This window comes from Gouania willdenowi, chromosome 16 (assembly GCF_900634775.1).
Source record: "Gouania willdenowi chromosome 16, fGouWil2.1, whole genome shotgun sequence".
Taxonomy (NCBI): domain Eukaryota; kingdom Metazoa; phylum Chordata; class Actinopteri; order Blenniiformes; family Gobiesocidae; genus Gouania; species Gouania willdenowi.
Window position 1 is genome coordinate 17,676,863 of NC_041059.1, and position 20,182 is coordinate 17,697,044.

Genomic DNA, 20,182 nt, shown 5'->3' on the forward strand with positions numbered 1-20,182 from the left:
CTCTTCATCTTTGTATTTTTGTCCGTCTTACAGTAATCAATGCGATGTCATTAGAAATCACGTTTCACTCTCTCTCCTATCAGCCATTGAAATCAACAGAACTAAATTATGAGAAAACAATGTACTGCAGACAGGAGAACAACTGCTGCATACACCAAACTTTAATTTGTTGTTTAGCGATATAAGAGCCATGTAGGAAGGTAGATAATCGATTGGCTTTTGTCACGCGCTGACATTTAAATGTGTGAAGGACTAGTGGGGAGCTACAGCGGCTGCTTCTTGACCTTATCCTCCCTATTATTGTTGTGTCCGTTGTTAAAGGATGCTTTTATGCAGGAGCTATCTCATGTGCTGTTTCTAACCCCACTGCTGCTCTGCTCATACAAAAGGCTCCAGGCTTAGCTCTCCAAGGTGCTGCCGGCTTTCATTTGTACCTTAAAGAGCATCCTTGTGTTTCTTTTGCTTTTGTTTGGGGGTAAAAGCTTTCATTTTGCAGTGTGTTATCCCTTTCTGAATGTGTTCCCTGTGTTGGCTTCACGCAGGCTGGACCCGCTATTCCTTGATAGGCGACCCACTATCAGGCGTGCACAGCTTGCTGATCGATTCCGCTGACTTGGCGGATGACGCAGTGTACGAGTGTCAGGCAACACAGGCAGGACTGCGGTCCCACCGTGCCAAGCTCACTGTACTAGGTAAGATACCAGCTCAAACATCATCCACACACTCACTCCTCCTGCCAAAGCTGGCTCACTGGCAGAGCTTCGGGGAAGAACAAAATCAAGGGAGTGTCTTCTTCGCTGAAGCATATTTAAACAAATACATGCTTAATACCCCATGCACATTCACAAAAAACTGCATTAAATTAAACTCCTGATTTGTATTCAATGGATAACTTCTTATCAGTGCTTTTAGATAATGATGTAAATGTATAGCCCTTGGTGGAAAACATTATAAAAGCTGAATTTAAGGGGTCAGCAGTGAGATTGAGTGAGATTCAAGACTGTGTCTGGGATAATGTGATTGCTCCGGTCACGAATGACTTGTGTAGTGGTTTGAAAGTCAGGGTTTGCACAGTTAGCACATTTTACAGTGAGCTGCAACATTCGTCAAATGCAAGGCACTTCTTACATTAACGCGATGTGAGTGATCTACTTCTTCACACAGACAGGGGGGAGTTGGGGGTGGGGGTGTTTCCTGGGGAAGAAGAGCAGGAGGGCTCGGTCTTGAGGGAATCAGAAATGGCAAAGCACTGCTGGCCTCTGGTGGCATGGAAAAGAATATTACATTTTTTAATTAGTCTTGTCAATTGTTTAAGCATTTAATAAGCAGCTGTAATTCATGAAAAGGAAAAACCTCAGAGGGAACAAACACACTAACCTGTTGTCGGAGCTTATGATCCAGCATATTGCAAGTCTTTCAACCCGTTGCCCGTCCTTGATTCTGTCTCCATTGTGGTGTGCATTTCATTTTCATTGAGCCAGAGTAATGAGCTGTATTGATAGGGTTACCTTGGGGAGGAACACAGATTGAGATCAAAAGCAATATGTGGGAGCATTTCGACCAAATGAATAGATTCAGAGCACTCACCCATGCTCAACTGCCCACCGCTCTGTGTTTAGTGTCACTGTCAAACCTACAGAGAGCAACACAAAGCAGCACAGCTATCACCTTCCCACGCACAACTAGAGCAATGCGTGTACGGACATAGCAACGAAAGTTAATGAAAATGTCTTTTCTACAATAAATTCCCTGTGACGGACAAAGCAGGGAGTTCACAAACATGATTTATAGTTTCATAAACAAACAAACTCCATTTCAGCCCACGGGAGTCAATATACAATATGTTTATTTTAGAGTAAGGATCCTCCTTTCTCAGCATACAGTATGTCTATTTTGAAGCATATGCAGTGTGTGTGTGTGTGTGTGTGTGTGTTTAAATCAGTGTGGCCAGATGAGACCAAAGCAATCCTGCACAGTCAAAGGAGCCAACGGTGGGAGTGCAGTCAGGGGAATCGGCATGGAAATTAAAATCACCTAGCGCTCGGATTCCATTAGTGTCCGTGCCGCGGCAGCGGAAGGACCTCTGACAATTCAGATACACACAGTGAAATTGGTTCGGTAGAGGGTGTGAGAAAGGCCAGCACAAACCCTATGTTTACGCCTTCCCTCATTGGTTGGAGAGATAGACGCCTTCATCAGAGGTGGCACGCTTGGCTTGCCAGTGGTGCGTGCAAAACCATGCAAATAAATGAACAAATAAGCAATTCAGTTGAAACATCACTCTGCAACAGTAAGCACAAATAGAGCAATAATGCAAGTCCCAGGAAAGGAAATAAAAGGGCTTAGTGTGCTTTCTTTTTTAGCAATGACAACTGTTTTCAGTCTTGTGCCTTCCAAAGCTGGACCTTGTTAAACAGATATTTGTTAAAAGGAATGTGTTGGTTTACAGCATATTGATGCTGTACTGAGAGCAACAGTAGAATATCAGAGTAACTTGTTGGCAGTGCTTTGTTGGCCTAAAGCTGTAATGAGTCCTTCTGTTTAAAGTGCTTTTTTGTTGTGCTTTACAGTTCCTCCATCTGACCCCGTGGTGGAAGGCGGCCCTGTTGTGCGTCTCAAGGCCAACTCACCACACAACCTCACCTGCAGAGCCTCTGGGGCCAAACCTGCTGCTGAGATCACCTGGTACAGAGATGGAGAGGTCATGGAGACTGCAATTTACTCCAAGGTATACAGTGAGAACAGATCTCTGCTTGGCATTATTGTTCAATCACACCCACCCACACAATAATACAAAGTGTTCGAGGGGCCAAAAATAATCCAAGTTATCGAAAACTGTTTTGCTCTCTGGGAATTACAGTTCTTCTTATCCTTTCATTTCATTTTTTATTTTCATTTATTTTGTCCTTATGCATTATATCTGACAGCTATTTTTATTTTTACTGCTCTTGTCCCACAAGTTCTCCAACTCTCTGCAGTCCCTCCTCCACACACACCCCCCCCCTTGCACTAACCCTCACTCTCTCTTACCGACCCCCTCTACCGCCTTTGCTCACTGATGGTGCATCACTACAGCATAACTGGAGCATGCCAAAGCTCAGACAGGCATGAGTGTCTCATACTGTAGAGTTTCTGCACAGAAGAATCACCCACAACAATGTAGAAACACAATGGGGATTCACCGGAGCGTAAGCTAGCCACGGCTGGGAAAGTGTCACATTTTTCATGGTCTCCGACCACGCTAAACGGCGCTAAACACCACGTTTAAGAAGGCGAGCGCCTGCAGAGAGAGGGGAGAAGTATTGAAGGGGAAGAAGGAGATAGGAGATGCGACGAAAAGATGGGAGGAGAGAAACATAAGGTTAAATGAACAGAAAACTAAAACTAAGTGAGACTGTGGTTAGCTGATGCTTTGTTTTAGAGAAGTGTGGTGACAGGGAGTGATGGGATTTGATTGAACATAAAAATGCTTTTTGTGTGACTTGCTGAGGAAGTGTCAGACCTGCTCCATTGATTTGGCTGTCCAGGGAAAAAGGTTTGCCCTTTGTCTGTTTCAAAGAAGCACGACACTTCCTCCTCACTGTCATAGCCCCTCCTCTTCTCCAGCAAAAGACACAGACACTGTAGATATATCACCTTTTTTTTTTTCCTCAAAGACTTGTGTACAGGGAGGAGAGAGAGAAGAACGTGAGAGCGGTGTGCCATATCGACAGAATCTGCACTTTTCCTCACTTAGATATATTGATTTCAGTGAGCAGTAAATAGATTTAAAAGATGATGACAAACAAGGTGCGCTGACAGGGAACTCTCTCAGAAATGTGGGAACAGCACAATATCCCCTGCTGCATCATAAAACACATGATTAAACTGCCGTGTCAAAGAACACGACTGTGATTTTAATGGCTCACACATGAAAAAATAAGACCAGCAGTGTCACAGAGATATCACAATGTGGTGCAGTCGCAAATAGCGAGTAACTTGTTTTTGTTTTTTTGCTTTTTTTTTTTTTTTTACTGAACTGGTTTTCACTTCTTTGTTTCTGTCTGACTCTCCAGTCGTTAATGGTCGATGGAAAAAGGGAGACAGCTGTCAGTATGCTTCCAATCATCCCAGAGGACAGCGACTCTGGACGCACCTACACTTGCAGGGTTCTAAACCAAGCTGCTCCTGCAGGACGACAGACATCAGTCACCATCAATGTCCAGCGTGAGTCACATCCCTGAGTCGTCACCTGAAAGGACCTTAAAAGTCTTTCTTTAACAGGATGCGTGCGAAGAAACGAGGGAATCATTGGAGCAGAATTGACATGAACATTTTTACATCTTACAGACCCTCCATCAGTGACGTTATCCGTCCAACCTCAAACTGTAACGGAAGGATCCAAGGTTCTCTTCATATGCGCTGCCTCAGCCAACCCAGAAATCACAGGATACAGGTATTATGTGATTTTAACTTCACTGTATAAAAGGAAACTCTATTTTTAAGTCAGCCTGGCTGCCTGATTGGCTTCATTTGATTGACACAAGCCACAGCTCAGCTGACAGCCACTTTGATATGCATGACTAAGTGATTTCCTTAAGCTAATGCAGCTGTGTAACGCGATTATTCATCTGTCACAGATGGTCAAAAGGTGGAGTGCCCATCTCCGAAGCAAACGGTGATAGCCTTGAGGTGACCGTGGACTACTCATACTTCACTGACCCAGTCTCATGTGAGGTGTCCAACTCTGTGGGCAACACCAATGTCAGCACCCTGGTTGATGTACAATGTAAGCTGACAAACATTGTGAAATTGTACTTCATGTACAGCTTTGATTCAGTCTTGACTGTCGATATTTCCTCACCGTAGTTGGCCCCCGACTGCTGTCCGAGCCAAAGCCAATGACGGTCGACACAGGGATGGATGCGGCCTTCACATGCGCGTGGACTGGAAACCCTCCTCTGACCCTGGCCTGGACCAAGCAGGGCTCTACCGTGGTAAGGCGACATGCACGGATCCTCATTTCATCCTGGGAGTAACACTTCAACGCCACCTCTAGACATGGTTTCTCCGGAGAGAAACATTCACACGTGGCCCTGAGGCACAACTCACACTTTAGCCCACACATGTTTTTTAAGACTGGATCTTCTCTCACCATGATCCCTGAGGGCCAGGGCCTCTGGCAGAAAACTGTCTGTCCACCGACAGACCATACAGCAACATCGCAGCACGTGTCATGCTGTCATAACACCAACTCAATCAATCAATCAATCATTCAATCCATCAGTCAGCGAGTGAACAGAGATGCAACATGCTGCAACTTTCCAGGCAGCCTCAGTGCATCTCTGATTTTATCAAGGCCTCAGCCGTATCCATCTCCTCAAAGTCAATTTTCCAGGTGATACAAACAGGACATCCCTGGTAAAAGTCTTTCATCGCACACCCCATTAGTGGGGCATCCCACAGGAGCCTTCCTCCTGGCAACTAATATCATTTCTGAAGCTAAGCTAGAGAAAGCACCCTCACTAAGAACGGCAACATAAGCCATAAGCTATGCTGTCATCTCATAGAGAGGCACTTTTAGCCACTTTGAGTGAAAGGCACAGGCATTTTTGCAGTACACCCGCTGTCACTGCCCCTCGCACAGCCATTAGTAATGGATTAATTGGGTTACTACATAAGTGTGTTGAAATAAGAAAAAAAAAGATGGAAGCGAGTGAGGGGGGTGTGGAGAGTGAGGGTAGAGGATGGAGTGTGGGTAAATGAATTAATCACAGCTTGATGGAATGACAGGATCAATGAGCTAAGGAGTGAGTGAGTGTAGCAGCTCCAAAGGCTGAAGCCCACTCACACGTCGTACGCTTCGTTCTGGCTCCACTGTTTAATTACAACAATCTCCACAACAGCACGGTCACTCAGCGATGGCTGGAGTGCTTAATGCCCTGATTAAAGCTCTTCACAATGAAATCAAATTCCAACCACAAGCATTCATTACAATGCTCAGCCCACCTCTGTGCTGGCATCACAGCGAGCGGCCCACTGATAGACGCCCAACTTTTTTTTGTTCGCCACCTGCATCCTTTCGTGACTTTTCTTGTTCTACCTCTAACACAGTTCTCACTTGTCTCTCTGGATTTCTCCCTAGGTGCTCAGTAACGGTAACACCTTGCAGCTGAAGGCTGTTACTCAGGAGGATGCTGGAACATACACCTGCAAGGCCATTGTACCCCGAATTGGTGTAGCAGAAAGAGATGTCACTCTAACTGTAAATGGTGAGTAGCTTCAGTGGTTGGTCTGTGCGTTTTGGCTTTAGCGCACTATTTTGACCTAATTACAATAAATCAGAGACCTATTGTAAGATCAAAATTCATGTTAGTATTTATAATAGTGATATCTGAGCATTAATACAAAATGTTCAAAGGGTTTTGTCTGTTTTGTGTGTATTTGGAGTCATTTTGTGTATTTCTGTTGTTGTTTTCTGTGTTAGTAGTCATTTGTGTGTATTTTTGGTGCTGTTTTAGGCATTTTCTGTGTCGTTTTGAGATTTGTCAGTTATATTTGTGTCAATCATAGTTGTCTTGTAGGTTTTTAGAATGCATTTGTGTATTTTTCTTCTCTTTTGGTAACTTTTATGTGATTTATTAAATAATTTTGTGTATTTTTGTTGTTGGACATTTTTACATGTGTTTGTTTGTATGGTTTTTAATGGACCCCGAGTCTGAAATAAAGCTATCTATCGATCTTTACTTTGGGGGACTGCACAAAACTAGACCACATGTGGCCCCTGGGCCACCAATATATTTTTTGTACGTGTATCCTTGACCATAACAATTCACCCACCTTGTGGTAATAGGAGGCACAGACACTAACATTCTATTGTCTTAGGGCAACTGTGGCTACAGATGTAGCTCACCTCCAACAGACTGTGGTCAAACTGAATAATGTTCAATAATGAAACAGACTTGAAAAGTACAAGCCAAGTCATTTTTCTTATTATAATTTAGTATGATAATTATTACACCCAACTGTGTTGCATACCACTGTGTGTAATGACTTTAAAAGTCTATTCTATTATATTCGTGTTGTAGTTATATTTTTCTAGTACTTCTCAGTATATCCTTGAATAGATGTAAGAGTAAATACTTTGCTTTTGGAACTTTAAAAACAATATCTAATTTTCTCTTTGCCCCAACTCTCTCTCTCTCTCCCAGGTCCACCAATCATCACGGCGGAAGCCACCCAGCATGCTGTCAAACACTCCAAAGGAAAGCTGGAGTGCAGAGTGGGAAGCAGTCCCCCACCCGAAAAGATAGTAAGTAAGCCTTGTGTTTATGTAGCAGCTGATCCGCAGAAACAGAACTTTCACACTTTGCATCCCAATGAGACACACCCACATGAACGTGATCGCCCAGACGAGCCTTAGCACTGACCCCTCCTTCACACCACAGCACCACACACGTCTGCAGCACTTTGTAAACACACCCACACTTATATTCACAGCGCTTACTTCACATAGAGTGGCTGCAGAAGCAGTAAATTTACAGTATCTGCAGAATGGTCTATGCAGCTTTCTGCCAAATCACATTCAATTAGCAGCCGAAGAGGCGTCCCTCAGCTGACCCAGATGAACTGCTGAATGTACGCTGGGCTGAGAGAGGATAATTAGGGTTTGAGGAGGACTGAGACGTGTGCCCTGCTGGCTCTCCGCACGGAGCGGCATTATTCCGTAGTGTAGCTACCTACCTAACCCTCCTTAGGCCTCACCTGCAGGGCAGACGTGGGAGGCAGCTCAAACATGAGCCTGTGAGCTGAATCAGCTCTGGACTCCCTTAAAGGTTGAGAAATGGAAAAACAGAACGAAAAACCAATGTTCAGTCAGTGACAGACAGGAACCCAAAGATAAACAACACTCTAGCCTCGTACTGTCTCAAAGGTGTGAAAAGAACACCGTCTTACTTCCTTGATTTTCTTGTTCCGCTCTGCAGGTGTGGACATTCGGGGACATGAGCCTGTCCTCTGGTTCCTCGGGTCGGTACTCCGTGCAAACTGTGACCAGCGAGCATGGAGTCGTGTCCTCACTGGTGTTATCTGAGACTCTGGCACAAGATTTCCAGCTGCGCTACAATTGCACTGCATGGAACCGCTTCGGCACTGGCACTGCTCTGGTCACACTGAAGGAACAAGGTACAAACATACAGAGCCCTCCCAACATCCATGAATATATACTTATCCAGCTTATTCCTGGAGCTGTGTGATAAAAAAGTGAAATAAAGAAATAGGATTTATCAGGCATGTCAGGCCACAGCACTAACATCCACTTCTAGACTTTCACAACAAGAGCCCTGGATGAAGGCGATTTACTAGTGATAAACAGTTACATATTTTCAGTTTAACAGTCACTGAATTATAAAATAAATAAATATTTCATATAATGTTATTTAAAATCACTATTGCTAACTGCTACCTCTTCTACCACAAAAAGTTGTCACCCTATAAACGACACCAGGCAACTCTATCACAAATCACAAAAATGTGATTGTATCTGATCCGAGGGCCACATTATCAGCATTAGAATAATGACCAATCTAAGCATTAATACAAGGTGAAAAAAGGGTTTTTATTTTTGTCTGTGGTTTTATCGTTTGTCAATTTTTAATCATTTTGTGAGTTCTTGGAGTCATTATGAGTGCTTTTGTTGTTTTTTTGTATTCTTTTTGTAATTTTGTGTATTTTTAGAATTTCCGTGTGTTTTTGTGTACTTGTGTGTTTTGGGAGTTATTTTGTGCAGTATGTTGGACTTTATATTCCTTCCAACTTCTTTAAATACAATTTTTGGGGATTTGTTTTGGGGGCTGCACAAAATTAGATTGAGGCCCCTGTGGCCCCTGGGCCACCAGTTGCCCATGTCTGCACACTATCTATTGTAGTGTCCCTGGAATACGGTGGAAGATTTTTGCTTCGAAAGATGCAGATTAGGTGAAAGCTGTGCCCCTTGGCTTATGACTATTTTAATGGCATTCTTTGATCGATTTGATTTAATCAGCAGGATGGTTTCTGTAATGAATGTTTGCACCATAATATAGATGTTGATTAGTGCCAAAAGTAAATTAAAGCAGCCACTATATGTTGTAATCACATTGCCCATTACAGTCCCAGTGCCAACTGCAGTATCTTAAAATGCAGGTATACTGTGAGGTTTAAAGAGAACAACATCTGATGCTAGTGTATCACATTGTTACAGCACACACACATATAGGGACCTCCTCTGCAATTTACGTCAACGTAGTGGAGCGGTGTCTCCTGAGAGATGGGCAGCGGTATCTCCTGGAATCTCTAATTAGATTATTGTCTATTGCTTCATTGCATGTCAGGCCTTGTTACCCTTCTTTCAGGGAGATTAAAGACAATAGCCCGGCTGTGAAATGCAGGATTGGCTGAATGAACATATGCTACAATGGCTGAGAGAAGAGCAGGCTTTACTGCAGATTAATTTCTAGGCATAGTTGGGGGGGCGTTTGGAGTCAGAGAGCCAAAGATGAGGAGTCGTTGGTCAGATGCACACAGGATTTATTTTCTAAGTTGCAGATGCAGAGACAGACAAACGAGTCTTGTGCTAAGCAGCTTCACCAAATGTGATCAGGTTTTCACTACAAAATTGCTGGTTTCCCAATACGATGCTACAAGAGAACGAAAATGACAGAATCTATTGTTGTTGTTGTGTTTGCAGCGCAAAAAAAAAATTAGATTTTGTGACACTAGCTGGGTTTCCATTACAGATTTTTGCAAAATAAAAGCAATATTTCTAAATGTCAACAAAGTATAATTCAATTCAACTTTATTTATATGGCGCAAATTACAACAAACTCATCTCAGTGCGCTTAACAAAATATAAAGTCCATAGTAAGAAAGAAAGAACTCAACAAGATCCACATAAACAAGCATTTAGTGACAGTGGGAAGAAAAAACTCCCTCTTTTTTATATAGGAAGAAATCTCTAGCAGAACCAGGTTCAAAGGGGGCAGACATCTGCTTTGACTGGTGGGTTTGTGGACAGAAGGGCAAACAGAATAGGATAGAAGGATAGACCATCCGAGTGTCCCAGACTAGTTGAGCCGCAAACCGTTGATCAGGAATTGCCAGCTCCAGCATCAGGACAACTGAAACAGAAAAGAGAGAGAAGAGCGAGAAGAAGCACAGACTGCAGAAAAACAGGATACACTATTAGCAGGTCTGCCCGGATGGTTTTGGGCTTTGTTTTTAGTGGGTAGGTTAACGTCAATCATCTTGCGGCATCTGCCATAGTCTGAAATGCTACCACTACAGACGAAACTTTGTCGTGTACTGGGCGCACGTAATGATCTAAGCAATCATTACAGATGAGACCTGTCCGCTTTAAGTTAACACTATTTATACGGTATACAATATGCTTTAGCAAATAAGTAGGTTTTGAGTTTCATGGTTGCACGTAATGGTCTGAGGTGTTGACATTACGTGTAATGGTCCGTGATTGTGACCATTACAAACGCGACCATGTTCGTTTCAGGTTATTGCTATTATACGATATACTCTTTAGCAAATAAGTAGGTTTTCAGTTAAGCTTTAAAGGTGGAAAAAGTAGCAGCCTCCCGTACTAAGACTGGGAGCTGGTTCCAAACGTGAGGAGCCTGGTAGCTGAACCCTCTGCCTCCTGTTTTATTTCTGGGCACTTTAGGAACTTCCAGAAGTCCAGGAAACTGAGAGTGGAGTGTTCTGTCCGGACGATAGGGCACTAATAGGTCTCTAAGATATACAGGAGCTTGATCATGTAGAGTTTTCATGTAGAGAAATCAGCACAGTGAGCACAGGTCACCACTGTAAATATAGAAAAATGAGTTCTGGAGTTATCAATTACATGAAGCACTAGCACATTTCTGGCATTAGCAAGACAAATTATTGATCTTGGTCTTTACTCTCATTTTGCTCTCATTTGCACTTTCTGGATAATGACACTTATGCTGGACCATTTCTCTTCTCAACCCCTCCCTTTCTTTGACACCTCCCCCTACCTTCTTTTCCAGAAGCCCTTCCTATGCTGATAATCGTTGGGGGAGCAGTAGGTGGAGGCTGTGTTCTGCTTATCTGCGTCATCACTCTTGTCTCCCTCTGCTGCCGACACACAGGCAAAGGTGAGCTCAACGGTCAGTATGGGCACAACGGTCAACATCCTACTTTTCCCGACAACCAAATCAAAACTACTTATCTAATTATGTGCCTCTGATCCCATTTTTGCCACACAAATATTGAAATATGAATTAATGCCCCTAATTTGTGCCAATGAAATATTTTCTATTTTTTATTTTATTTTTTTTAGGTAAAAGGTGCACACGTCTGTCTAAGAGTGACATTAGAGTACAAATAGTTCACAGTGATCACAATGCAACACGCGGCAATGACGATGAGGAGGATGTCAAAGAACCAATGGTAGGTTTGTTCATTTTCTTTGTGTGTCACGTATTAAAGGCAGACTTTTGCTCCTCCTCAAGTATTATCTTGTTCAATCAAGTAATTCTTCAACACTCCTTGGTTTTCCCTCAGGCTCCCAACAGCAGTGAGTCTCCTGGGACGTCACGCACAGAACACAGTGACCTCCTCGAAGAGGAAGAGGACGAAAGATCAGACATGAAGGTAAGTCTGACTAAAACCTGCCACACTCAGAAGTGATCTCAAAATAGCAGACTGATTTTTTATCTATTAATGCTGAGCTGATGGAAGATTAGTGATTATCTTCTCATCTTTTCTGTAGGATCCCACTAATGGATACTATAACGTCCGTGGCCATGAGGATCGCAATATTCGCGGCAGTGGATTTTCAGAATATGTTCCCAACTCTCGCCCAGTTTACACTCCATCTCAGCTGCCATCTACCAGCCCTGTGTACAATCAGCATGGCACCCAACCGCGCATCTATGACTTCAACAACCGATACGCGACCACCACAGTCGGCAGAACCGCATACGAACAGCAGCAAGCTGCCCAGCAACAGGCTGCCCAACCAGCCAGCATTTACCCCACAGACCCACTGTACAGTGGAACTGCCTATCTGCCTGCTACCTATGGCCGTGCCTTCACCAGCTACGTTAAACCTGCTTCCTTTGAAAGGGTGGATGGGTACGACCAATCAGACGAAGCCAGCAAGGTGTCCAGTTCATCTCGCTTCTCCTACGCCTCCTCACAAGTGTCCTCCCAGCAGTCTGACTATGGCCGTCCCTCACAGCGCATGCAGACTCATGTCTGATTGGACTTTGGAAACGGCAAAAATTGCGGGAGCACTGAGGCGATAACCTTTACTGTCTCCACATACACGTGTGGCTGGACTAACATGAACAGACTTTACGAAGATGATCCTTCTTGGATCCAGTTGATCAGTTTTGGGAGGTAATTTGGTTATGGAAATAATCAACTAACCAGTGATGGATCAACCAAAAAATAAAAACTAACTGCACAGCTCCTGAGCAGAAAGATTCAGCAGAGTGATGTTTAGGTCACACGTGAACATTACTGTGCGGTATGTCACTAAGTGATCTCTACGTGGTGGTCATGTGCTTTAAGTGGGCTCACTAGGAAATTAATGGAATGCACCCCTTGAATCTGGGAGGGGCCAAAAGGCTGTTTACCTGTTTTCCAGAGTTTACTTTGTGTCAACAATTGATCAAACATGACCACTAAAACACAAGGAAAAAAGAAATAAACAACTAATTGTTATTTTGTTGGCATGCAAAAGGAATCCTAAGCACATTTGTGTCGCGATCAGCAACGAGACTGAGCTATCCTCAGAAACAGACATGAACTATTCTGCACAACAGGCTAGATGCATTGAACCGACGAGTGCTACGGGCACTGTATTGTATAAAGAATACAAGAAACAGTGGAATGCTCCTAGCCTCAGCTGTATTGCTAGATCTAATGACAACGGTGTCTTATTGGACTTAACAGTGTTGATAAATGAACAAGATGCGAATAGAATGTGTACTTTCTTTTTCTTTTTTAATGGAAGATTCCATGTTACCTGTATATTGTATCAACGTCTGGCCATAAAAACCCAAAGATGGTTTCAAGTGTACTGGGAGACTTGGTGGTTCGCATTTTCCCAAGTGTAGTTTTCTGCTGGTTTTGATTGTAAATCGAAGAGTAGGACATTATCTGAACAATCAAAAGCGATGGTTTGATAAAAGATGGTGGCAATCTTGAACTTAAAAATAAACTTGAATGCAGCGTCGACAGGCTCAGATGGGGTTAGACCTGTACGAACCGTGCACTCAAGTTTGACACCTCAATCAAATCATCTCAAAAATGTTTACAAGAACAGCACTACCGTTACACCGAATCTGTACAAAAGGCTGTGCCCATAATTTCTCTCTGTTGCATGCAAATGACGTGTCTAGTGAAAATCTTCATCGTTTTTTCTTCATGTCCATTTCATGTTTTATGACTTTGGTTTCTGCTCTGGAACCAGTTGCATTCCACTTCCTGGATGTTTTGGTATTGACGCCTGTACTGCCATTTATCTACAAAGCTGTTTTCAGGAAGCCCGAGAGAACAAATGTCACTTCAAGTGAGGAGGCAAACATCATCGCTTGTCTTTATTTTTATATTTTATATAAGCCTTAAAGTACAGCGTGCAAGCTGCTCTATTGTAAAGTACCTTTATACACATATGTATCTATCTTAGTTGAATTATTTGGATTTATTGAGTTCCCTTGTCTGATTTGATCATCAATCATTGAATGCAGTTACTATGCTTTCTTTTCTGTTTCTTTTTTTGGGCGGGGGGGGAGAACACAACTAATTGCTATTTGTCCGTTCTTTTATTAATGTATTGATAATTTTATTTGCTAAAAAATGAGCTATTGTTGCTTGTACCTTTGTACACATATTTATATTTAAATAAAACGATTTCTGATAAAGAAAGTGAGTCAGCCCACTGAGTGTCTTCTTCACCAGTAACAAACAAAGCTTTCCCAGTTGCAAGTCTGATGAACACATGAATTAGCATCAGCTATGCTCATGTTGATTTTCCTATTCCCCAGTGGTGCCCCAATTCTAATGAAGACAGATGAAACAGTGAACCCCTCCTGTACCCGAGGCAGACGTGCCCATCTTGTAGAAAAATTGGATTGAGCTGTGACAAGAGACGGCATTATTTGACAATATCAAGAGTGTCTCGTCACCTCTGTTCCCCAGGTAGGCCTGCTGCTCACAACAGGGAGGAGAAGTACATCATCATTACAATGCAACTGTGAAGGGGACAAGGCCTCCCAACACATGCATTTATTATTACGCACAACAAAATACGAGACATCAAAGACAAACTATTACAGGTAATACAATTAGGTACTGTGAAATTGGAGAGAAGATGTTTATTATTGTCATCACTGTATAAAAAAACACTCAAACACATACAAAGAAAGGTTACAAGATCACTTGTAAACTACTTCTAAACAGCATATTTCTTACTTAAAAAAACAAGCAAAAAAACTAAATTTGTTTTTTGGTAAAAAATAAAGGCGTGTGAAATCCTCATAGGTTTTTAGTATTTTTCTTTCCTCTCATTAATATTCTTTGATAGAGTAAAAGCATAAATGGTTGAGTCAGACATATTGTTAAGTTTGGAGTTCACGAAGTTGGTTGCGTCTAAAGAGGAAACTCACAGGGGACAGAATTGGTTCCATTGCTCTCCTGATTTGCTTCGACTCTCGGTTGTGATTAAAGACCAGTCACCCTGAGCTGAGCCACAAACCTGGACCTAATTCTCCTTCTCGGCCTCCTGAAATAAACACGTTTGGAAAACTTCACAGGCAAAGTCAAGGCAAGGGAATATTTTCAATGAGGAGAAAAAATACTGATGTGGAATGCCTTGTTAGATTAAAAATATTCACAATAATCTTTGGTTTCATTTTTTCAAGGCCTTTTATGCTCATCTTAGAGCTTTGCATGCTTTGAAAAGTCAGGTGTAAAACATGCAATCTGTGAACTTAAGTTGCATTCCAAACATCATAAAATGGTTAAAATTTAAAAATGCAGTTCCTTTGTTTACTTTTGTCAGATTTCATATATTATTTCACAAAACTTCATTAAAAAGATAAATCACCAATAGCATAGTACTGGGTTTGAAAAGACACTTGAACACACTGCAATAGTAAAAAAAAAAATCAAGATTAAAAAGTTAAAATGGACAAATTATTTAAAGTATTTCCAAATCATACATTCATACTTAAAAGAGTACACCAATGGCACATGTCCATGATCAACAAGTTAGGGGACATGATGATGAAACAAAATGTCGATTTTTCTTTTTTTGCTAAGGGGTTAAAGGCGTGGGTAGAAGGAAATAGCGCCACTAGTTGACATCCAAATAAAGTGCTCAAGTTATTGATGTATCTGATTGTGCTCTACACCTTCAACAAAGGCTAAATGAGCAAATAGAATGAAACTGTTCCCCCTCCATCTTTTTGGCAACGTGATATTCCCCACTCTTAGTCACTCCCTGCATCTCCAGGTATCATCAAATTCCTGTTTCCTGTCGGATCCAGTCTCTCAGCTTTGTGACACGCGAGTAGACACCAGGCTTGTTTCGACGAGCACAACCTTCACCCCAGCTCACAATGCCGGCCTGAAACCACTTTCCACTCTCCTCAAAACACACCAGCGGGCCACCGGAGTCCCCCTGGTGAGCGTGGATGTGAAAGAGTTATTACTTTGGCTTTCGATGTGAGAAAACAATAGTTACATGGGAGTGAAAACATCTGTATGAGTTGATTGTCCAACATTGAATGATCTCACCTGGCATGCATCGACTCCTCCCGCCAGGAATCCACTGCAAAGCATCCTGGAGGTGAGTTGACCGTCTGTGACCACATTACAAATGGTATCGTTGATAATTTTCACCATTGCCTTTTGCAGAATCTGTGTCTTTTGACCTAAAAAAAAAAAAATTGTACAAAGAGGTCACAGCTCAGCCAAGTGACCTGCAGTGTTCATCTCTAACATTGAAGGACTTAACAAGCTGGATCAATGGTAGCTAATGAAAGTTTAAGAGGCCCCCCCTGGAGGGTTGATGTTAGTGTTGATATATGGACAAAAAAGGAGGCTTAATTGAAAAAAACTAATTGACAAAAGATAAGAGGAAAGGTAGGCAGGGAGAAGAAAGAGAAAAGTGTGTCATGATGGGGGGTGAGAAATGGGAGGAATTTTAAATGAAAGGAAAACAAAACAAAAAAAGATAAAGGAAAGGAAAAGACAACAAGAAGAAGGAGATGAAGGACAAACATGCATGGATTCCTGTGAGAAGGATGGGGGAGGAGTGAGATGTCTTAATGTTGACATGAAGCAGATCTGCACAGCGAGAAGCAAAACAATAGAGATAGTCAAGCATAATTTAGTAACATACATATTTAAAAACAGTGAAAAATGATCAGTTAAGATAAAGAAAAAACAAAACAAAACAACAGCAGCAGATATATGAAGATTCACAGAATGAATGCAAAGTACCTCCTTCTCTGTTCGCGCCCCAGCCTGTGACCCAGCAGGACATGCCTGCAGGGAAGACGTGGGAGGAAGAGGGTAGGCAGATGGGTTGGATGGTGTTGGTGAACTCCAACGGTTCGCTGAGCTCCAGAAGTGCAATGTCATAGTCATAGGTCATCTGGTTGTAATCTGGGTGGGGGGTGACCCTTTTCACCTTTCGAAGCTGGACGCCGTCCTGCTTGTACTGGTCCTGCATGCCGCTGTATGTTTGCCAGTTTGATGGAATCATATACCTGTTATAGTGACAGAGATTAGGGTTGGAGTCAATTACATTTTTAGATTCCAATTACGTCTTCAATTATCCATGTTCAATTACAAGTCAATTTGATTTTGTTGACTGGCATTTTTTCCAATTACAATTAAATTAAAATTATTATTTTTCGCCTGAAAGTCAATTACAGATACGTTCTCAATTACAATTAATCACAATTACTGAGCCTTTAATAAATAACACTATACTAAAATGTCATTATACCCCTCAATTTCATGAAATGATTTACAGGGTTCCTATAGCTACAGTCAAATTAAATTCAAGATTTTTTCATGCCATTTGAAATCAAATTTAAGTCAGACTTCACAGTAAAACAACTGGGGGGAAAAAGACATCAATTACAACAACTACATTGTTTTGTTGTTGGTTCCACTGTCGTGCTTGTGTGATGTTACTGTAAATTATATATCTTTAAAAAAAAATGAACAATGCCATTTATTTTGAAACGTGAGACTAATTACAATCATAAAATCATACTTATGTCTTTAAATTTAAGATTTTCGAAACATTGATTGATTTAAGACATTTTAATAACAATTAAGGGCTTATTTTTTAATTCATTAATTTAAAGACTTTTTAAGGATCCGCAGGAACCCTGACGCAGTAAGCATGAATCAACCTTTACAATAGTAGCTCAGGTTAGTAAACATGCTTAGTGCACCACCTACAGGGGACTGACATGTACACAATCCCATGCATACATACAGTAGTTTGACATGAAAACCCAGCCAAGGCAAAGATTTGTGTCTGAACCCAATGCTGATGAACACAGTAGTTACACTAGCTGATTAAATGTGAAGGCACACCTGTGATGAAGTGTTTCCTAGCCCTGTTGTGTGTGTGTGCATGTGGCGAGCTGAACATCTGTGACTTACGATCGGTCATTGGTGACGAAGCAGTGAGCGGCTGAAAGGATCCAGCGATCAGAGAGAATAGAGGCGCCACAAACGTGCCCGTAAGTCATGAAGTGGAGGCTGACCTGCCAAGGCCACTCGCCGTAGTCAGCGTTTTGTCCCCCAACGATGCGGTTCAGCTTGTAAGGCCTGGTGCCACAATCTATAACACAACAGTCTTTCATATTGTTTTTGCACTAAAGGGCCAGCTTCTTTTTAAAGACAAAAACGGAATCTTAAGAAGACATCCTGATGCTAAACCTTGGTTATCATTTTGCTATAACTGCAATATTTGCTGATCAAAAGGACAACACAGATACGTGACATGCCCTGAGGCTAAATAGAAAAAAAAATCCAAAGAGACGACAAATCTGTTTTTCAAAAAAATAAATAAATAAATAAATTAAGCAAAAAAATGCCCCAAGCAATTTGTTAATAGACAGCAAACAGACAAGCCTCTATAATCCAGTTTGAATGACACTGAAATGATTCAACACACAATAAGGTATGTTAAAATGAGCTAACATGTATACAATCAAAAAAACCCTCCTTACCACAGACGGCCTCATCAGACCCATCAGAGCAGTCGGAGACGCGATCACATTCAGCGTTCACTTTGTTGACACATTCTTTGTCCTCGCATTTAAAGCTGAAGTCAGTGCAGACACCAGTAGCTGCAGACGGGGTGAGACAAGTCCAGAGATGTAAAAAAAAAAAAAAAAATGTTTTTTAAACCAGTAAAATAGTCAGCAATCAGAAAGGCTTTACAATGAAGACTGAAGGCACAATGCAGAGTGATTGAGGAGCCCATTGCATTGATTGGGCCAATTGATTGGGGTTAAAGTCTAATATCCCTCTTTATTCATTGAAGTGAAAATCAAAAGGAAATGCAGGAGTGGCCTCTGTGTGTTCCTATGACTGAGGGAGAAAGCAGGAGGGAATTTTAAAAAGGGGCAAAAAAAAAAATATTTAAGAAAAATCCATGTCTTAAAATAAACACTAAACACGTGTTTTTTTCTTTAAAATCCTATTTCTTAGAGCAGTGTTTCTCAAATGGGGGTACACGATGCCACTACTGGGAGTACTTGAGAGAAAAATTGTGTCAGTCTTGATCCCACCCCAGACATGAGATGACCGTAAATGATACAAACTATAGAAATAAATCTATTTAGGAGCCACTAAATTAGTGTTTTTCAACGTTGGGGTTAAGACCCCATGTGGGGTAGATTTCTGTTTTTTTTTTTTTTGTTTCTTTTTTAAACAACACACAATCTTTATTTCTATGCTTTCACTTTGTGAAGTATATGTCTAGTTTAAAAAATTAAAATAATGAAAAAAAAAAAAAATATATATATATGAGCTCAAACACGATCAAAAACTAATTCCAAAAATTATATCAAAATGGGGTCACGATTCAAAAAAGGTTGGGAACCACTGCACTAAATACTGTTTCATTCTACTTACTGTATTTACAAAATGACATTCTTTAAAATGTGTGTTATCACTCGTTCATTCCGTCATTATGCTCTATCGTTGTTTTTAAATTGTTTTCTAAGCAAAATGTTGAAGTTGGACAAAGGGGGTACTTGGGTTCAGAAATAAGAGAAAGGGGGTACTTGAGCCAAAAAAGTTTGAGAACCACTGTCCTAGAGTTGAACTGTCCACTTACAGGTTTTACACGAGGCCTCGTCACTTCCATCATCACAGTCTTTGTGACCGTCACACACAACGTCTTGAGGAAGACACTCCCCGTCTCCACAGCGCCACTCATTGTCCACACAACCTGGGTGAAGAAAAAGAACAAATTACAAGTAGTACATTTATTTATACAAATAAGGACAGATATGCACTCTTTAGCAAGGAATTAACACACATATTCCCTTAAGCAGGTTTCAGGAGATACTCACTGCACTGTTTCTCATCACTTCCATCTCCGCAGTCGTCGACACTATCGCACACCCAGAACTTTGGCTTGCAGAGACCATTCCCACAAGAAAATTGTTCATTCCCACAACCTGGACACAACAAAGCTCCTTTGAGAATCCTCAAAAATGCTCTTTAGCACAAACCTTTGGATTCATCTTATCGCTAAAGGTCAGAGTACAAGGGGGTTACAGAAAAGAGACAAAGCAAGATTTTGATTTTATAAGAAAGTGCAGAAACAACGCTGCAACATGTGGGTCATAATGGGCATTATGTGTTTAGAATTTTAATAAATAAAAAGCAAAATTATTGTTGCAATCCACTCAGTGTGTTTACTTTAACTGTAAATGTTGATGTAGTCCTAGTTTTAGTCTAATGTATTGTTGAATTATTGATTACAATTACTAGTATACAGTATATAGTCTAGTTTCAATCAAATAAATGAACAATGGATTTAGTCCAATTCACAATTATTAAGCAGTATTATTATTCTGTAAGTAAGCCCCATGTCTTCACTTCAAAGACAGACATTACTTCCTTCGAGCTCCTTTCA

At 41.4% G+C, this 20,182-nt stretch overlaps 2 protein-coding genes across 4 annotated transcripts in view; one reads left to right on the forward strand and one right to left on the reverse strand.

The window, feature by feature from the left end:
* The window catches only part of kirrel3l (kirre like nephrin family adhesion molecule 3, like), a 35,118-nt gene extending 22,529 nt beyond the window's left edge, over nucleotides 1-12,589 (forward strand). The window contains exons 3-15 of one of the 2 annotated variants that reach the window (XM_028471075.1): nucleotides 543-692; nucleotides 2,571-2,728; nucleotides 4,056-4,206; nucleotides 4,330-4,435; nucleotides 4,620-4,768; nucleotides 4,849-4,976; nucleotides 6,125-6,251; nucleotides 7,191-7,291; nucleotides 7,965-8,163; nucleotides 11,037-11,156; nucleotides 11,330-11,439; nucleotides 11,554-11,643; nucleotides 11,762-12,589. In XM_028471075.1, the coding sequence (XP_028326876.1) occupies nucleotides 543-692; nucleotides 2,571-2,728; nucleotides 4,056-4,206; nucleotides 4,330-4,435; nucleotides 4,620-4,768; nucleotides 4,849-4,976; nucleotides 6,125-6,251; nucleotides 7,191-7,291; nucleotides 7,965-8,163; nucleotides 11,037-11,156; nucleotides 11,330-11,439; nucleotides 11,554-11,643; nucleotides 11,762-12,253 (2,081 nt within the window). In that variant the 3' untranslated portion in view covers nucleotides 12,254-12,589. The remainder of the gene's footprint in view (nucleotides 1-542; nucleotides 693-2,570; nucleotides 2,729-4,055; nucleotides 4,207-4,329; nucleotides 4,436-4,619; nucleotides 4,769-4,848; nucleotides 4,977-6,124; nucleotides 6,252-7,190; nucleotides 7,292-7,964; nucleotides 8,164-11,036; nucleotides 11,157-11,329; nucleotides 11,440-11,553; nucleotides 11,644-11,761) is intronic. The other variant, XM_028471076.1, reaches the window with a different exon arrangement.
* A 1,771-nt stretch (nucleotides 12,590-14,360) lies between these two features.
* The window catches only part of st14 (ST14 transmembrane serine protease matriptase), a 32,064-nt gene continuing 26,242 nt past the window's right edge, over nucleotides 14,361-20,182 (reverse strand). For both annotated transcript variants that reach the window (XM_028470145.1, XM_028470144.1), the window contains exons 13-19: nucleotides 19,614-19,721; nucleotides 19,376-19,489; nucleotides 18,261-18,380; nucleotides 17,689-17,869; nucleotides 16,507-16,775; nucleotides 15,799-15,935; nucleotides 14,361-15,682 (exon numbers count right to left, since the gene is read on the reverse strand). In XM_028470145.1, coding sequence (XP_028325946.1) covers nucleotides 15,521-15,682; nucleotides 15,799-15,935; nucleotides 16,507-16,775; nucleotides 17,689-17,869; nucleotides 18,261-18,380; nucleotides 19,376-19,489; nucleotides 19,614-19,721 — 1,091 coding nt within the window. In that variant the 3' untranslated portion in view covers nucleotides 14,361-15,520. The remainder of the gene's footprint in view (nucleotides 15,683-15,798; nucleotides 15,936-16,506; nucleotides 16,776-17,688; nucleotides 17,870-18,260; nucleotides 18,381-19,375; nucleotides 19,490-19,613; nucleotides 19,722-20,182) is intronic.